Source organism: Thermobia domestica, chromosome 9 (genome assembly GCF_964235325.1).
Source record: "Thermobia domestica chromosome 9, izTheDome1.hap1.1, whole genome shotgun sequence".
NCBI lineage: Eukaryota > Metazoa > Arthropoda > Insecta > Zygentoma > Lepismatidae > Thermobia > Thermobia domestica.
Window position 1 is genome coordinate 244,131,712 of NC_137462.1, and position 20,677 is coordinate 244,152,388.

The 20,677-nt window shown below is 34.6% G+C and overlaps 1 protein-coding gene across 4 annotated transcripts in view; it reads right to left on the reverse strand.

Annotated features, from left to right (window-relative positions):
- LOC145660640 (uncharacterized) overlaps positions 1 to 20,677 on the reverse strand; it is a 218,235-nt gene that overhangs the window by 24,468 nt on the left and 173,090 nt on the right. For all 4 annotated transcript variants that reach the window (XM_081725933.1, XM_081725931.1, XM_081725932.1 and 1 more), the window contains one exon: positions 142 to 296. In XM_081725933.1, the coding sequence (XP_081582059.1) occupies positions 142 to 296 (155 nt within the window). The remainder of the gene's footprint in view (positions 1 to 141; positions 297 to 20,677) is intronic.

Sequence of the window (20,677 nt, forward strand, 5' to 3'; positions counted from 1 at the left end):
AAAGTTTTGATCTTACACAGATCGAAAGGATTATTCAAAAATGGGTCATGTGCAGGGAGAAATTTCTTTATACTTACGTGATTTTAAAAAAAGAAAATATCTTTCTAGCGAGCAAATAATACGCGTTGGAATTTTTCTTACCTGCACACGTGATTCTGGAAGATTGATTTTCAGAGCTACTTCTTCTCTCATGAAGATATCTGGATATCGAGTCTTGGCGAACAATGCTTCCAACACGTCGAGCTGAGCTCTGGTGAACGTTGTTCTCTCCCGCCGCTGCTTGCGAGGGTTTGTCCCTGAAAATAGGAAAAGGAAGCATCAAACTTAGCTCCCTGAACAAAGAACTTCGCTAAGCTGGATTTGTCTGGAGCGGCGTTCCCTCGCTCAATCCCACTACACATAAGGAAACTCGCCCAGACTGTAAGGGGGAAAAGGACCAAAAAAAAAAAAAAAAAAAGTAACGAAGTAAAAAGAAAATGCTGAACTGAAACTTCTCTTGAGAGAGGAGAAGACGTCAAGAAAAGGCGTATTTATACTGGTTTTCTTCTCAATGTATACGGTTTTAGTAATATACACAGTTTATTTTTCACATATTTAGTCTATTTCTTACAAACTGTTTTTTTATAGTTTTAGCTAGAAAGCTATAGACCCTAAAAGATACGCCCTTTTGACTTTATTTACATGTTAATATGCATAATATGCATGATAATACATTAAGTCGATCGTATCAAACAGAAATGTGTCAGATAATGCATTTTGTTGATTTTACCTAGTGTAGTGTTCTAAAACTTACATATTACTTGAAATGAATCACAGAAGACAAATCCAGAGAGATAAAGAAATAGGAATGATCGACTATGAAAAATGAAGAACCTGGATGCGCCAGTAAATATCATCTTGTGTGTATATTAAGGGGCAATAAATATAATTATCACGTTATACCAACCGAACTATAATAATAATAATAATAATAATAATAATAATAATCTAAGTGAGGCCTTTCCGATAATCAGATTGCCTTATAGTAATCTACCAATGTTTTGAATCCAACATTCCTCAGATCAGTGACCCTGCATGGAAAAATTATTACGCAAAGCGAGTCGTTTAAATTTTCTATATTGAGAAAAAATGAGTCATTTGAACAGGTTTGCAACTAAAATTTTATACAAAATATTATTTATACCACACGGGTTAATCACTTCTGTGTACAGAAGAGGTGTATTGGAGGTTAGAAAACTATGAATAAGTTTAAGAGAAGCACAGTTGCTTTGGAGGGAAGGAATCCTGAAGTTTCTGTCCAAGTGTTGAGATTGAGTTGATATTTTTGACACTTCTTTACTAAGACTCTTTTTGACACTTCTTTCTACGATATCTCAATAGATACGTGAAAAAAAATCTCAATGCTTACTATGGACCTAGATATTTTATTGGCATTCCAAATTACAGTAATAAATTTCTGCCACATTGCTTAACAATTAGAACGACTGCTTATGGTACTAGAAAATTTTAAAAGATTGGGAGCCTCATTACGTATCAGTCTTTGCATAATTAGCATATCGTAACGTAGAAGATGCAACATGTAATCGTAGGGAAGGTAATTACTTCCTTATGTTGATTATCATAAACGAAAACGCAAATTTTGCATTGAGTAGCCGCAAACTGATTCATAATGAGGCCCTTGTTCAGCTAAATGAATCCTAAAATCAGTGATGAAATGATCAGTTTCCATAATAATAGTATTTATGTTATTATACATTATCTTTTAAAAAAAAGTTCACAAAAGGGGAATTTATGATAGAGGTGCAGGTAATAAAATTAAATTGCCTTTATTTGAAACCAAGGGCGCCGATTTCTCTGTAACTTTGGGGGCTCCACTGATAAAAAATACATATAAAAATATTTATTCATAAAAATACATATAGGGGCCCACATGAGCTTTGGGAGGCCCGGGCACCAGGATCGGCGCCCTACAGTAATTTCAAATACAGTAATACTATATTTTGAGTTGAGTTGATATTGAGTTTAACGCCCCTTTTAGCAACGACGCTATGAGACGGGACCTACTGATTAACGTGGAATCCTAGGAACATGAAATAGGCTATTAGGTTTTCTAGCCGCCAGTATTTAAGGAAAAAATTTCCAGGAGGGAACTTGAAACTTCAACATCTTTATTGAAACCACATTAAAAGAACGTTATTCACTATCAGCATTAGAAAAGAAACTTCATAACCACTTGGCATACAAGCATCCAGTGGCGTATTTAGGGGGGGATTCCGGGCTTAAGCCCCCCCCCCGAAATCTTACTTACTATAGTAAAGTATATGAAATATCTTGCAGAATTTTCACATTTTCAGGCAAAGCCCCCCCCCCCCCGAAAGTTAGCAAAGCCCTCCCTGAAACAAAATCGTAAATACGTCACTGCAAGCATCCATATGCAGAAGTATGGCTGTATATTAATCATATAATGGAGATCAGAATTTTCTTTATTCCAACTTTTCTCGTATCGAAATTTCTTACATGGATTTTTACTTTTATATGGAAATTTCTCAAACCAATGAAATATAGAAATCAACCTAACAAAGCATTTTTATTAGTCAAGATATGGAATTGATAATGTTAAAAGTATAAATACTACTTAAGAAGTCTCATCCCGGCGAAATTAAAATACCGCTAATTTTACAGTAATTATGTGATATCTTCTAATAGATAAAATATAATCGAAATGTGGAACAACAGCGCCCTACACAATATCATTTTACATGAGATACCGTTATCACGACTCACTTATCTGCTTTCGATTTCGAGTCATTTTAAAAATCGGCATTTATTTTCGCGTTTCTAAATGGCTGAAAACGGAAAGCCGCTAGGTGACTTGTGATAACGGTACCTCACGCAAAATAATATTATCTACGGCGATCTTATTCCACATTTCAATTATTTTTTATCTTTCATACTTACTGTAAAATTAGCGGTATTTTAATTTCGCCGGGATGAGGCCTCTTAAGTAATAGGACTTCTATAGATTTTTCTAATTAATATTATATGAAGATGGTTCACTGATAGAGCGCATACCTCTGGTGCATGGGGTCCCTGGTTCGATCCCCGACGAAGTAAAGTTTTCTTGGAGATTCGTGTCCGCGTGTTTTCTCGGTTATTCCCATTTCCTTCACATCCTCATTCCACCGATTCTTACCTTATCATTCAATTGCCTTAATAACCCTCTCCCTTAGCCTAAAGGACGTGGGACGTTAAACTGAAATATTTCATTTCATATAATTTTCAAACAACTCAGGCTAAAGAAAATTTAGCCTGTTGGTCCATGCCTTTTATAATTGAATTTCGTTAATTAAAATGCCGAAAATAGTGACGTGACTTGTGATAAATAACGAACTTTTATATTTTTATTAAGGTATGGTAATGAAACTTCCAAAAACAATTGGCGTGTGCACTGCACAAGGGAATCAAGTGTACATTTTCGTCACTTTGGGCATATTTCATCTTTAAGATTTCTATCTGAAAATCCTTTCAGAATTTAAAAATATTCATGTCCAGATATTGTAAATAATCCTAATGTAAAAGTAAAAAGTGTAAACTCTTCTTTGTATTTAAGTGAACCACACAAACTTTGTCTCTTTTTTCTTACAACTCTGGTACTTGAACTCAATTCCCATGTGCTCTGAACGCCCCAATTGTGCAACTTTACAGATTGACTTCTACCATTTTCGTCAAATTTCGGAAAGGAAAATTCTAAAAATATGGCGGCGTTACCTGTGACAATTTCTTCTGTACAACAAATTCTAAAAATAGTTTACCAAACACGTCTGACGCGACGCAACACCTACTCACTGCCAAGTGATTCTTTTCTGCCTAAAGAATGCGACCATATTATTATCACGTGGAGCACATTCTTAGAAGAGGCCGGCTGATGAAAGATTTGAAAAGGAAGAGGATATTTCATGCATATTTCCTCTTGCGAGCTTCTATAGGTTTCGGCCCTGACATATTTTTACGAATAGATTCATTTGTGACATTAACGTTTGATCGGAAAGATAACTTTCCTGTTTGAGAATTTGGGAACAGAGATATTTCCAAGAAAACAGAAACTCTTTCGTTCACAAAGTGTTTGTTCTGTAATTCTAAATTAAGAACTAATTCCAAGAACAGCCATTCTAAAGCGTTCTCTTTTCTGCACGCTAAGGATTCTGGGAAATTTGTGTTGTATGTTCTGTGTTAGTTTCGCTTAAGGACATCTCCATAGAAATTTTGCTTTCTCATTCATTGAATACAGCAATGAAAGCATTAAAAACTTCATTGGTTTATAATCGATGGTATTCAGATACAGAAATACATGTACATACTGCGTAAACCCTATATGAGGTAGTTATAGATACGTGTATTAGTATTATGTTATCCTACTCGCTGGCATAGCCGAGTAAGGAATCAAAGAAAATCACCTGCCCAAGTAAAATTATTATTCTCAATAACAAAATAATTTACATTTTCATAATCCTTTGCTATATTTTACAATAATATGTTCAATACATTTGTTTAGTACGGACCCTAGCACAAAATTTTGAAGCTAAATCAATTGAGGCACTTAAAGAGTCTTCATCCAGGCGAAATTAAAATACCGCTAATTTTACAGTAATTATGTGGTATCTTCAAATAGATAAAAGATAATCGAAATGTGGGACAAGAGCGCCCTAGACAATATTATTTTACATGAGAAACCGTTATCACGACTCACTTATCTGCTTTCGAATTCGAGCCATTTTGAAAATCGGCATTTATTTTCGCGTTTCTAAACAGCTGAAAACGGAAAGCCGCTAGGTGACTTGTGATAACGGTACCTCACGCAAAATAATATTGTCTAGGGCGCTCTTGTTCCATATTTCAATTATCTTTTATCTATTTGAAGATATCACATAATTACTGTAAAATTAGCGGTATTTTAATTTCGCCGGTATGAAGACTTAATTACCAAAGCTGCCAAATTCTTTTTTTTTCTTCCGAAATTGAGTTATATATATATCTCTCGTTATATGTTTGATCTAAAGAAATTCCATGGAAGCAGAATTTTGTTTAAAAGCTTAATATTTTATACTAAAAAAACTAGTTCAAATATAGGACTTTGTACGCGTGTATATGTAGCTTCTCTGTACGTTTTGCGAGATTACTCGAAACTAAGCGAAATGAATGTGGCGGATTTTGATACTAGGCGCCTCAATTGTCCAGTACAGGGGTGCACCAATGGGTGTACACCGGTTCCGAATTCCCTCTAAATTTCCTAACTCAACATACAATTCTATATTTTCTCAATAAAACTCTACTTGTTTAACAGGGAAATGATTGATGTAGCATGAAAATTTGATCTTACACTTTATAAAAACAACTTAGTTCTATCATTTTTTTCTGCAAATAGTATACAGGTGGAAGTATTTTACTATTATTATTTATCGTCTTTTCGGCTGAAAAATAATACCCATTCAATATTACATAGGCGTAATGGCTGGTAGTATTGTCCCCACCCCCCAAAAAGCTTGGACCCCTAACAAAAAGAATTCTGGATGCGCGCTTGGTCCAGCACGTACACTCATGTCCCAAATGATTGTCGCATATCTATAACTGTCTTTTTGTAAGAATATAATTTGATAATGATTTTGCAAGATACTTTTAATACTGTTACTATGTGCATAATCGGGAAATGTATATTTGTGGTAAATTTCATAGGAAAAGAATTATAAATACCAAAGTTATAATGAGTAAAACAAAATATTGCTAAATGGACAAGAAAGTTTTATTTTCGTTTTATTGTTCTTATTTACTGCTATTTTCACATGAAATTTGCCACATGCATGTCTTTGCGGATTATACACACACTAACATTATACGAAATACCGAGCGAATTCGTTATCAATTTATATTCTTACAACGACATATTTATAGACATGCGACAATAATTTTGGACATGAGTGTACATTGTTCAAAACTTGACACGATAACTACGGCGCCGACTTTCCATGTGGGTGCATGTCAATGGCGGGGCGTGTTATATATTTCCAGCGGAATCTCGATATTTTTGATTGATTTCCTTTTAGTTAAAATCTTTTATGAACACTGTCATAAAGGGCTCTGCTCGATTCTGTTCACAATATAGTTCCATTTTTACTGTATTGTATGGACTGCCTTTGACTAGGACAGAAACAGGCAAGGAAAGGCGGAGTGTGTTGCTTGGTTGCTTTTGAACAAACACATTTGAAACAAACAATATTATGTTTTAGAAGTTAGAAATTTTAACTTCCACTTCAATCTTTTAATTATTTATTATTTTTTTTTTGATAATGGCAAGTGAGAAGAATTTATTTTATTTTGTTTCTATCTAAAAATAATGTGGGTGCAGTGCACCCACAAGATTATTTGTGTGGGTGCTGGAACCCCGAAGCACCCACGTAGTCGGTGCGCATGCAGATAAGGTATGATTTATGTTAATAGGTATATTAAGTCTATTATACGTAGGTTGCTAAGAAACTATAATTGAAAAAAACTCAAGGAAATTAATACCATCACTCACGGCACTGATTTCTGTATAATTGAGGGGGGAGAGCATTCAAGTATATTATGTTTCATTATCAGATCTGCAAGCAAAGATATCCTGATACTAGTGACAAGTAATTTGAAAAGGGGGAGCGAGCACCCTCCGGAATCGATGACTGCGCCATCACGTCCATGTTTTTTTTGAAAGGCGGAAATTTTGGCAGCAGTAGTTTTGACACGGTAATTTTGGCACCAAGAAACGAAGCAAACGGAAATTTTGGCACCATTTATAATGGAAGTACAGAAAATGTGAGAAAATACTCTGAATATAATAGATATTTAAATTTACATGTTATTAACTAGAACTGCTCCAGCGCGACGAATCAAACCAGTGACGAATGTACAGTCAGCGACAAAATGTCTTTCTCTTCTGTAAAATTTATTTTGCTTATAACTTTGGAATTGATGGACTGATTTGAGTAGTTTTCTGAAATTTACCGAAAACTATATATGCTTTAAGTTGCTGAATATTGCACTGAAATCTGTCTGTCCATTCGATAGATATTTGCGGAAGAAATTTTAACATAGGAAAAGAACTTTTGTTACTGACAGTACAGACACCGGTAAAGATACTATTGGCAGTTTCATTATATATTCAAAGCAAGTTAAAATTCCCCTCTAATGGGTTTGTATTTTACTTTCAAGTGCAAACAGTAAAAGCTAATTGGAACCATGGAAATTGAAGTACAGAGAAGGGATATAATAGATGTTAATGTACCAATTTATTTTGCAGAGGAGATTACACCGAGATTCTTTCCATCGAAACTTCCGGCTTCCCTCTCATGCATATCCTAAAGCCTCATTAAAAGTTTAAGATTGAAATTGAAACAAAGCCCAGAACGTGATTGGCTTGTCACACGGCGGTGCTGAAATCTGATTGGCCGGTCAACGGATGTTGTCGGAAAGTGAAATTTCCATGGTTCGAATCAGCTGTTACTGTTTGCACTTGAAAGTAGAATACAAACCCAGTGCAGTGAAGATAGTGCAGTCTTCAGCAACTCAAAGAAGATACAGTTTTCCATAAATTACAGAAAACTTCTCAAATCAGTCCATCAATTCCAAAGTTATAGGCAAATAAATTTTACAGAAGAGAAATAAATTTTGTCGCAGACTGTACATTCGTCACTGGTTTGATTCGTCGGGTTGGAACAGTCCTAGTTAATAACATGTGAATTTAAATATCTATTACATTCAGAGTATTTTCTCACATTTTCTATACTTCAATTATAAATGGTGCCAACATTTCCGTTTGCTTCGTTTCTTGGTGCCAAAATTACCGTGTCTAAACTACTGGTGCCAAAATTTCCGGTGCCAAAATTACCACGCCTTTTTTTTTTTTTTTTTTTTTTTTTTTTTTTTTTTTTTTTTTTACTACGGACTTTGTCTCCGTTTTAGAACTAGCCGTTTTGTACGTACATTCCTAAGACAATTTCGAAAAAAAATCCGAACCAGAGAAAAGTGCACAATCTAGTAATTATTTTATGCACAGTGCCTATCAATGATATTACTGTTGTTCTTCCTACAGAGTAAGAAAAAAATACCATCTATAAAAAAATTAAATAGTATTTTCACGTTGATTTTTAGAAATGGTAAAAGTTCCTCTCCCCTTACTGAAATGAAATTTCTGGCTACGGCTCTGAATTTGGAATTATTAAAAGAAGAAAAGAAACTGGCTAGGACGTTACCAAGAAGAAACTGAATTTTAAGTGACGTTATAGACGACATAGTGAAAGGAAAATTAGAATTGATGAACGACATTTGAACAAGAAACTCGTATGTCAAGATAAAGAAACCAACTGAGAAGTTGGTTGGTTGGATTTGCGTTAGTGCCTCTCTCAGCACGAAGGCTATATGAGACGTGGAACTACAGCTTAATGTAAGATTCGGATCATATGAGCTTCCACTGAGAATCGAATCCAAGTCTTCTACGCCAAAGGCACGTACACTAACCACAAGACAACATGTTCTTTGTCAATAAGTCAAAGCTTATTTTTTAAAACATCTTTTCACAAACAAGATTCAAATCTACAAAATGCCTCTAAATACAGATTCGTCATCTTAATAACGACACCAGAAAGATACTACTTTAAACCTTCTCGCCTATTTTTTTTTCTCTTCATATCTTGGTAATCTTGCCTCTGAGCAGGGTTTGATCATCTATCATCCAGCACGCCAGATTTTTTTTCTTTTTTCATTAGTTTTCGATATGTGGATAGTATTATTAGGGAAGAAATGTGAACGTGAAACAAAAGGAAGAACACGAACGGCGAAAGAAGAATTTAGGAGAAAGAAAATACTATTTCGTGGGACCTTGAATAAAGAGTTGAGAAAACGACTCATAAAATGCTTCGTGTAGAATAATGTATTGCATGGGGAAAAAACATGGGCATTACGCAAAAATGATGAAAAGCGACTGGAAGCTTACGAAATGTGGGTATGAAAAAGAATGGAGAGAATTAGCTGGGTCGAACGGATAACGAATGAGAGATGTTAGAAATGGCGGGGAAAAAAGAACAATTTTAAATATTATTAAAACATTGGTTGGGTCATTGGCTAAGAAGGAACTGTATCATGAAGGACGTGCTAAAGAGTATGGTGGCAGGAAAGAGAGGGAGAGGGCAAAGAAGATTAACATTAATGGACGATATCAAAACAGAAAAGTCGTACGGGAAGACAAAGAGGTTAGCGGAAGGCTGTGTAGCATGGACGATTCTCAATTGCACCAAGTGACCTGCCATTAATGGCGGAATACCTATGATGATGATGATTATTATATCTATTGAAGTTTTGATTGCCTTCTCAGTACCAAGACTATACGAGGTGTGATCCTACGGTTTAAGCTGGAATCAGAACGGTTATAATGCAGACAAATTTCAATGCTCCCCATCGCGAATCGAACCCATGTGCACCAAAAGCACATGTTAGCCAGTAAGTAGACCAGAGAGGAGGGCTTTCCTTATGACTGTTTTCTAATGCCAAACATCTATGATTTGTTTGATAGCAATGCACATTTTCTCTGCTTCTCTTATGTAGTATGTATATACGGGTATGTAATGTTCTGTGACAGAATGGACGGAGAATGAATTTCCCTCTGTGCAGAATCTGCGGGAATTATTAAGTAGGATATAGGTTTAATTTTTTAAGACTCAAACTCTGAAAGACCGTCTAAGTTTTTGTGACCAGGAGTGTACAATATATATTAAAACTGAAAAGGGAAATAATAATAATAATAATAATTGTTATGGATTGTCGATTTTACAAGTGTAATTACTGATAGAAGAAGGGAAGATTTAAGGGTTTTAAAATTATTTTCAGACCTTTTTTTTTATACAATATTCTATGGTACAAAGCTGACAGTAGCTTAAAATATAAATAATATATCATTGTTCGCACGTAGTAGCCAACACTATCCCCCCCCCCTTTTCTTGTTATATGAAGACTAAATGATTTGATTGATTGGCATCAGAAAAACAAAGCACTTTCAACTAAAGCTTTCGCCTCAATCATGAACAACAATTCACTAATTATTTCCCAAAAGTTATTATGTACTTTCATTATAAATAAAAGATAACCGCTTTAGGTTATTTGTTTTTTAATAATAATAATAATAATAATAAAAAGGTGACATTTACTCTGAGTATTGCTGTTAGCTGTAATCCAATAAATACGATGACATGAAAGCTTGCAGCTAAGTGCCCCCTGGCAACCTTTTTCATTAACGTTAATAATTTGTTCAATATATAAATTACATTTTCTCTTTTAAAGATGAACTAGTATTAATAAAATTCTAGATTTTCCCCTTCAAATACTAAATATAACGAGTAATGAAAATGTTACTCGTTATGGATAAGGCTCTTGTGGTTGCTGTAATGGATAGTGAATCCACAGTTTGTCTTCCATAGCATTATAAAATTTGAGGAATTGTTCTTTTTCAACGAAACTTTATGGGCAGTAGACTTATGCGAAGATCAAAATTCCTCTCCATCTAGTAGCAGTTATTGGATTATTTTGAGGTTGACATCCAGAAAAACAGAAAAGTAAAATCAGAACTTTTAGAAAGAACAAAGCACTTAAAAAAAAAAGAAAAGAAAGAAAGAAAGAAAGAAAGGAATGCATCAAAATAAAATACGTTGGTTGAGAGAGAAGTACAAATTTGAATTACTTCGCTTCAATTTATAATTTAATTAAGTAGTAGATGCTCCAGTGCAGAGTTTCTAAATCTGGAGGTCGCGAAAGGTGAAAAAAGTAATTCTTTAGTTTAATAACCCACGATTATGCACCAAGGCTTAGTGAGTGGCTATTCGAAGCGTTCGTAACACGTTTTTATGGCTCATACGTTTGCCTGTAATACTCTGATCATGTATTTAAATGTGGAGGGCTAATCACAATGCGCTGCAAAAACAAAAAAGCAATAAAAACACAAAACGTCGTCTCGAGTGTATTTGCTTCGTATCGGAACAATAGACCACCTGCTGTTTAAAAGATGTCTAAAGGAAGGAAAAAAGGGAAAGACGTGTTGCCAGGTAAGGAGATTTTTAGAAAGAAACAGCTGCTTGAAAGATGCTTTGTGCAGAGTATTGGGACTCTGCTATTATAGACCTGGAAACCCTGACTGGCTCACAGTATGATTTATAACTCTGGCGAAAGTAAAATTACGGAGTAGCCACCCAGCTCGCGTTCGCTGTGGGGGGCAACGCACCGGAAACGCATTCTCGAATAGCCATGAACTAAGGGAAACGATGATGGTGAAACAGATGGTAATAGTGGAATGACGAAAGTAGGAATAAACTGGAGAACCCCGAGAAAACCCACGCACCAGTGTTTGTCTATTATATAGCCTACTTGGTGGATTCTGGGGTAGAATCAGAGAGGCCAAAAGTGACCGCTCTCCCTCTGAGCTACTGCAGCCTCTGCAAAAGATATATGTAACAGACTCTAGTAGCGATTTTTTTTTTTTAATATTTTGACTTTATTGTGATAGACACATTTTTGTCTATAATAATTGTCAAATACACCGAAAAAACTAAATTTTAAACTACGTGTTTATATATAAATTTACTTGTGCACTCTTTGAAACACTAGCAATGACATCTCAAGTCAGATAAAAAAGATGACATACATTATCAATGGGGAGTTTTGTTACCACTTCAATTTGCATATTTCTACAAGCAGTTTAGAAATAATAGAATTAGAAAATAGTTCTTCATATTCTTTGTGACTTTGTTTTTCGTTTGTTCATGCAGAAAATCACACTATGTAATAAAATTGCCTGTAAGATCGAGGATTCTCTCCTTGTTGGTATCATAAGAGTTTTCAAATTCATCATTTAGATGTACGAGGCTTAATATAGCCTAGTTTTTAATCTATTTTTGATCTATTCCATTCCTTTGTCGGCTGTGTATTACTCATAAAAAATATTCTTTTCACGTTCATGTATTAGAAGGTGTAGCAAAAAATAAATAAATAAAATAAAAAAAGTTGACAGAAGCAATTCAGTACCATACGTGCAAAAAATGTGAATGAGTGAGAGGCAATGAGGTCGAACAGTGGCTTCTTTTTTTCGTAACTCCACCTCCCTGAAAAGATATTATTAAAAGAATGAACATTTACCGTATGAAAATATGAATATAAATATCCCGCAAGTCCTAAAAGATATCTCCATCGAGGCAATACCATCACTGCGGATCGATATAATCCTGAAATTCCATGAAATGCATAACTCTCGTGACTATATGGTTATCGTACGCCTCTTCAGCGCTGGAGACCTGAGTTCGATTCCTAGTAGGAGCGCATGTGGTTCGAACCGTACGTTAAGTTGTAGATATACGTCTTATATAGCCTCAGTTCTAAACGGGATGCTTTACTCTAAATCAATCAATGAATGAAATCTAGTCAAAATTTATCTGTAAGTACCCAGCAATAGTCACCAAACATAGTGTCCTCATGTTACAGACAAGTCATGCCCATATGTCGTTCAACAAATGTTATAGAATCTTTATGGGCTAAAGTATGAATCCGTTTCTCATCAATTGCATTCTGCTGACATCTGTCTCCACAATTATCACCTCTTCCAGCATCTAGATACCTTTTTGAAAGGCATTTTCCTTTATGATTGGGTAATGCAACATACCGTACTTTTGAGGACTTCGCATCGCACCTTGGACTTGCCATGTAAGTCAATTGCTGGCTAAGCGATAACAAAAGTGTGTGGTTGAAGACGGCTACTATTTTGATTAAGTAAGTATTATAGCTTTTTTCTTTCTTCGGAAATGCTGTATGTGAAACTCATTTCATTCACTCTAAGCTAATAATTTTACTGCTAAATAGGAGCACCATGATAATTATAGTGAATGTATTCAAGGAAAGAAAACAATGAAAAGGAGAAGGAAGATGAAAGAATTATTGAATGGAAGAAAGAGAAAACGAGAGAATATCGAGTAAATCTACTGACACGCTGTTATACACACTTGCACGTTCGGATAAGGTATCTCTACCACTAAGCTACCTCCCTTTTTAGCTTCAATTCATTCTAAAAATTAAAATTAACAAAAACGAATGAACTGTGTGTGATAGCACGAATGGTTTTCTTTCTTCGTTTTTCTTTTCCTGTCCAAAAAAAGTCCAACGTATTCCTTGTGCATACCTGTATATACTCTCCTAGCCTAATTGAAAATGCAAACAATCTTTAATTGAACTGGGAAGTGACATACTGCCAATTAGAGACGTGGCCTGTCTGAATCACTCAATCGAATGCGGATACGCGATTCGGGACATTGTATCTCAGAAGAGTTTGAACATTTTATCACGCATACCGAAAGCAAGAACACTATCATGATGCTATAGTGGAACTCAATTACAGATTAGATTCGAAAGCTGTGAAAAAGAGGAGCAGGTATTCATTTTGTTTTTAAAGTATAATTTTACGTAATGTGTATTGCATTTAGATGTTGAAAGAGGGAGACTTACGGTCAGGCTTTTTTTTTTTTAATTTTGTCCGGACGGATCAAAATGTGAACGGGCTGCTATTTGTTAAAGGTCGTGCTCTGACATTAAGTGTAACATGTAATTGTAGTTATTTATCTAAGCTCCGGGAAGAAAGCCATCCCCTCTTCCAGAAACATGCCTGAAGGAAACATGCCAATGGCTATCAGCATTTGAATGTAATCATAATCACCTCTATACATGGTTTTGTCCAGAACACTAACGCTGGGGTGGCATCTCGTGCTTAACGGTAACAAGTCAACTTCATAAGGGAGGGTGAAGTAATGTTTCTTGTCCTGCATGTGACATGCTTATCTCCTCAAGAAACGAACGGTGTAAGAAACAATGATAAGATGCACGCATCGCAGAATACATAATATATTTTAACATCTCCAATACATGCGAGTATACTTTATTATTCACGAACTCCTTTATTCTTTCGTTGTATTTACCCCAATTACTAACCTAACGAGCGGAAGAGTTAGCAAGTACAATTGCGTGTAAAGGTAAAGTATGTAAGAATAACATTATATTTATTCCATGAATAGTACATTGTTCCATCCCCAGATATATAAATGTAATGATTAGTCAATTCATTTATCTCGTATGGAAATACTGAAATTGAAGGAAAAAAGAGAAACGTAAATGTGCCGTAAATATAAAAGATACCGTCATTCCTATAAGAGCACACTTGCTTCTTGCTTCAATGATTAGTTGGATTATTTCAATAGAAATGAATAAAATTTATGAGTGATTTGAAACACTGAAGTAAGTGAGCCGCAGGGGCGGATCCAGGGGGCGATCGCCCCCCCCCCCAGAAGTGGAAACTTTCTTATTTTTTATATATTTTATAAATAAAATCAATCGGAGCCCTTAAAAGTAGCAGTGTGACAACCCACCGCCTCCCAGAAGTCGGTCCTGGATCCGCCCCTGGTGAGCCGAGTCTGATATTTTTTCTCTACCAAGATTTGCGTAGATAAATAGTCCAGCCTATATCAAGAAAGTGTATTATTTACACATATGCTTTTAAAAATCGACATTTGATCAATAATAACTCCTAAAATAATAATAAAATATATATGTGCTACAAATAATGCTCGTAGTGTTCTAGTTCATAATAATAAAGCTAATATTTAGAATGAGGAACACGGTGGCTCAGAGGTAGAATTCTTACTTCTGGTACGCGCGGTCGCTAGTTCGATTCCTGGTCAAGTAAATTTGTCAAGGACAACATTGTATTTGTGGGTTTTCTCCGTTTCCTCCCACATTATCATCCCATCAAATCTTCTACCAACGTTCACTTGCCTTAATCATCGTCTCCCTTAGGCTAAAGGGCATAATCGTGGGACGTTAAACTGAAAGATTTCATTTCATTTTCATTTTCTGATATTTAGAAGTATTCTATATATCATCGTTAGGACTAGGCTATTAGAAGTCAAGCAATAGATACAATCTACTAGTTTTTTTTTCATATGCATGACATAAATGTGCAGGGGATAATGAAGTTACAGCAATAAATACTTGTTACAGCTAAAAACATTTCTAATAAGTTTGAAAAAGAATAAACATTAAAAAATACAGAAAAAGAAGCATTGAAAGATAAGAAAAGCTTTTTCTTATATGTGTATATATAAAAAAAAAAACTTTTCTTACCTTTCACCTTAAGCATAGAATTTGCAAACTCGTTCTTAAGGTTAGTGTAAAGAGAAAAGTTTTGCCGATAGATGGCACTACAGTCTTCGTATCTCTCCCATGTATTTTTTACCTTCCACGAAAATTTACAATTTCTCTTATAAATTTCAACCTAGAGACTTCAAATTTTTAGAGAAGGAACTTCATAACCTATTAAAGGGAACAATCCGTGCCGATTTTTTATTTAGAATTTTCTTTACTGTTGAAACAGTTCCATTGTTAAAGGTTTGGGTTTTCAACAATCAAGCCATTTCAACAATGAAGAAAATTCTAAATTAAAAATCGACACGGATTGTTCTCTTTAATAGGTTATGAAGTTCCTTTTTCTAAAAGTTTGAAGTCTCTAGGTTGAAATTTGTAAGAGAAATTGTAAATTTTCGTGAAAGGTAAAAAATACATGAGAGAGATACGAAGACTGTAGTGCCATCTATCGGCAAAACTTGTCTCTTTAAACCAACCTTAATAAGGAAAATCTTGTCGAAAATATTAAATATTCGAGATAACATTGTGATTTTTTAGTAAAGAATGTATATACTAGAAAAATTATATATTCATTTTTTCAATATTACGAAATATATTAATGTTTGTTATGAAGCTCAGTAAAACCTCAATATGATCTTCCCCATTCTTACACTACTAGAATTGTGATACTAAAATCTCTCACTAAGCAATCATAACCTGCTTAAAAGAATGGAAAACCCATTTGTTTCTAAATCTTGAGATCTCACAGCGGAAGAAATGTTTTAACCTCCTACATTGCCAAGTGATTGATTCCCGATATAAGTGAAAAGAAAAAAAAAATGTTATAACGGTTTCAGAGATTCATTTGTTCTTTTTTCACCTTTCCCCCCTCCTCCCCCAACGTTGCCATGGTGACAAAATCAATGATGCTTGCTGAGTGAAAGAGGAAACGCATGAGTATTCTGGGAAGACAATTCCTGTCTCTGAAGGTAACTGATTTCTCATATTTCTAAAAATATTACTCAATGACACGAGTATTACTTGTAAAGTCTTCCTTAGCACTTAGAATAGTAAATATAGGTATGATAGTTCGGCCTTATGAACGTTATTGAAGATAAGCTAGTAATGACTTCTTATCTTGGAGATCAGGATTATTTTAATAACATTCTGTCGTGCAGACGTTCTGGATTGTCGTTAATTGTGACGTTATTTATTTATGTACAACCCAGGTCGAAATTAATCAAATAAATTATTTATCTGTCTTAGTAATAATATTTCATGTAACAAATACTTAAAAAAAATGTCTTACATGATATTATATACAATAATAGTTGACAATTTAGGACTGGAAATAAAATCGTGGGGCTTATCTATGCATTGAATTGAATTAATTCTAATATTAACAGTACAGATCTATTCCCTTCCCTTTTTCTATATGCTTTTTTTCGACTACATAAATAAACTATTGACTTATCTTGTACCTTTCCCAAGCGAGCACTCAGAAATTTTTGTTGGGGTGTCTAAAGTCAAAGATGATGTCCCTATTAAACGATATTCCACTCGAAAGTATATTACCTACTCAAAAAGTTGAAAGTATATTATTTTTAAAAAATACAAAGTTTTTGGAAGTGTCCAGATTCGTTCGCGTAGATGCGGCCCAGACACTTGCCCTTCCTTCCTTCCTTTAAAAAAAAAAAAAAAAAAAAAAAAAAAAAAAAAATTGAAAGTCAAATAGTGCGATGTTTTATGAGATGCACGATATATATTCCACCATTATTATGAGCCAATTAATAGCATACCCACAATTTGATCCCTTTGAAACCCACAGAGGTCTTCAGGTTTGCATCATTATCGTCTGTGCATTTCAACACATATGTCCATCCTACCCTGCCTGACGTACTACAGGCGATCACTGTAACACATCAGATCTACTAACAACGGCACGCTGCACACTCGGCTTAGTGTTACGATTTTACACATATATTACCTGTTGCAAGCTATAGGGTTTCCATTATTTTCATAATCATCTTAAAAAAAAATTTAAAAAAAAAACTTTCTAAAACATTTTTTATGATCAAAGGATAGAGCTTTAAAAGCTGACTGATGCTCGAAAACGTTATTTTTCATTGCTATTGTTATGAAGTTAAACTTACTGTCGGAAGTCAATTTAATCTGATCAGTTCGTTTTTTAGATGATACTCAGAACACTGTTGGAAGTGAAATAATTGGGCAAGGTGTTAAAAATTAGTGAAGTGATATATAAACAAATAAAGAACATAACTAGGTAGTTACTGATATTCTAGATAAGAGTTTGAGATATAATTAGGCCAAAAGTGAATTGAGTTATTTTAATGGTTTTCAAAATACAGGAAGGTTCCTGTGAGTGTTGTCAACTATAATTGTACGGGATTGGTTTATAGTAGAGGTGAAGTTCAAATAAAACTTGGAGCGAAAGAAATGTGTTTCAACGTTCTTAGGTGAACATTAGTAGCTTAAAGTTAGTTGTGATAGGACCTTTGTAATTTATTATTTGTAAAAAGTCTAACACTTACTACATTATATCGGTGATAAAGACTATTTAGTCAACATTCTTTCGTGAAAATGTTCTTGTGAACACTATTTTCTTACATTATGAGAGTTATTCACAATATCTGGCCATGAATCGTTTAAGCTTTGAGAGGAGCTTCATATAGAAATCTTAAACATGAAATACGTCCAAAATGACTCCCCCCCCCCCAAAAAAAAAAACTTGATTCCCTTGTATATTGAACGTATCATATCTCCAACCTTGCTCAACTTGGATTATTTCTATTTTCCAGTACTACTTTCACCCCCCCCATGTATTGAAATGCCCCCTCGGAAGAAAGTAATCTCCCTGCTTCGCATCGAAATAATATTTATCTCAGTCCTTTTCTTTTAAGTCAGTTACGTGTTCTCTAGTTGTTCCATTCACCTTTCAAATCTTCATTAATAATGTTTTCTAGATGTCTAAAACTAGTAACTTGTTCTATTTTTTGTTCCTCAAATCAGCATTTCTTTCATCTTTGAACACTTATTTATTTATTTATTTTTGAAAATCTTCCAAGTGTTTAAAAATTACCCGAATTTTACTCTCAACACCAAAAAGCAAGTTATTTTGGTTACAGAGAAAGGTGTATTGACCACAAATTTTCTAAAGCTTTCGAGACACTCACGTACAAACGTTAGAAATAACTCATAATCAAATCGTTACTATGCAAGCAACATAGGTATCTTCATTTAAATTCAGAGAACATTAAAATCATAGCTAACTGACTGCATTCTATGCAAAGAAAAGACTGGGTCAGTAATATTAATAATATCACTTGAACATAAAAGGAACCTGAAATCCACTTGCAGAATAACGGAACTTTTTCTTCTTCTTTTCTCGACAAATTTATTCAATTACAAATGTACTAAAATTTATATATACACACACACAAAAAAAAAAAAAAAACTTTTAACTTGTTTTAAGACCACACACACACACACATGCACTCAGGCACAAAGGAAGTTATATAGAAGCTGTAAATTACTGTAATTCTAGTTGATGCGAAATAATTGTGGCATTATGATTCACCTTGCGTAAACATGTTTATGTGAAATTTCTGCACGAACAGAAGAGACAATGATCAGAATGGGAACCAGTATGAATTTTACAATATTAGATGTTACTTAGTTTCATTAAAAAATAAATAAATAAAAAATAGAAAGAAAAAAAAATATCTTCGCAAATGTTATTTTGTAGTAATCGGACTTGAAAAGTACCAATTCAGCTATTAATTATAGATTTTTTTTTAAACACTTCTTTGTTAAAGCCACAAAATGTTCTCAGGCCAGCCACATAATTTTCCTTCGCCTTCTCTATTCCGTGACAAAGAAGTCATCAGGTTGATATGGGACAAACATACTTCTTGAGACTAGCCTTACAATTAAATAAATAACTACAAACAGGAAAATACCACTAATTTTCTTCTCGTTCTATAGCTTCTTTTTTTTTTTTTTTTTTTTTTTTTCTTCATAAGTGCGGCGTTCTAACAAGCTTGAAATCTCAAACTTTTCCAGCAACGGCTCAATGGAAAAAAGAAAGAATGAAAGAGGCAAGTGAAGTGTTTGATAATGACAACTACAAAAGCGAAAACATCTTTTTGCAGAAGAAAGAATCTGACCACAAAGCTTTTAATGGGTCGGTGAATGTTTTCTTACAAACGGTTCGTATTTCTGTTGTGTTTACCACAGGCGCTGACCAATTGGATGCTTCTATCCTTGTTGACGTGCAAGGGTGCTATACTGGTTGCGGGCTGCCACATCAAGAATAGCTTTGTGAATGACGTGCTGAAAATTTACCGGTGGACAACTGCGGGATAAACATCAGTGGCAAAGTTGTCAATGCGGCTGCTGTTTTCGCACTTCTCCCTCTCCATTCCACTAGACTTTCCTTGTTGATACTTTCAAACAGATTTGTTGAATTACCTGAAGCTTTTTCAACGAACTGCATACAATATACTTTGTTCTCTAGCCCAAACCCAAATAAAGGAGGAGGTTGGCCATGACAAGTGTTACCTGCGACAAACATCGGACTATCTTCTTTCAAATGAATATTAGAAACATCTTTCTTATTTTTACCTGTCATAGCAATCATCAGCATTATTGTTATTATTTAGCAATTATAACATCAATACCTAGAACTTCTTAATCAAAGTACTGTATTTATTATAACCTAACTCTATGGCCTATGGAACCCAGAGGTCCAATGCCGCGTTCACAGAAGCTCTCCGTTGTCTTTCTGTCCTTTGCCGGCTGGATCCAGTTTCCTATTTCTGCGAGATCCATCTTAATACTATTATCCTTCCCATCTGCGCCTAGGTCTTCCTAATGATCGTTTTTCGATTAGGTTTCCAATTAAAACTTTGAAAGTGTTCCTACTTTCTTCCATTCTGGCTACATCTGAGCCTCCTAGACTTGATAACCCTACCAATGTTTGGTAAACGGTACAAATTATGCAGTTCTTCGTTATGAAATTTCCGTCATTCTACATCTTGGGTTCGAATATTCGTCTCAAGATTTTATTTTCAAATACTTGCAGCCCTCAGAGTAAGCGACAATGTTTCTGTGTCATACAGCTGAAATTTATGGTATTTCAATTCTAAAATGATCGCCTACTGTTACTGTTGCGTTCATGGCAATTAAACAATTCATATATACTATATATAATGAATAAAACCTATTTGGGGTCAAGCTCCGTGTTATGAATGTGAAAGCTCTACCACTAATCTTTAAGCTGCCGCAAATGCTCAATGGACCTCAGATGGTAGCATAATGCCTTGCTGAATATTACTAACATATCAATAAGCGTCCCAACTCCTTTTTTTATTCTTCTCCTTTTAAAGCATTAGCTAGTACAGAAGAGTATTGTATATATTTTTCATTT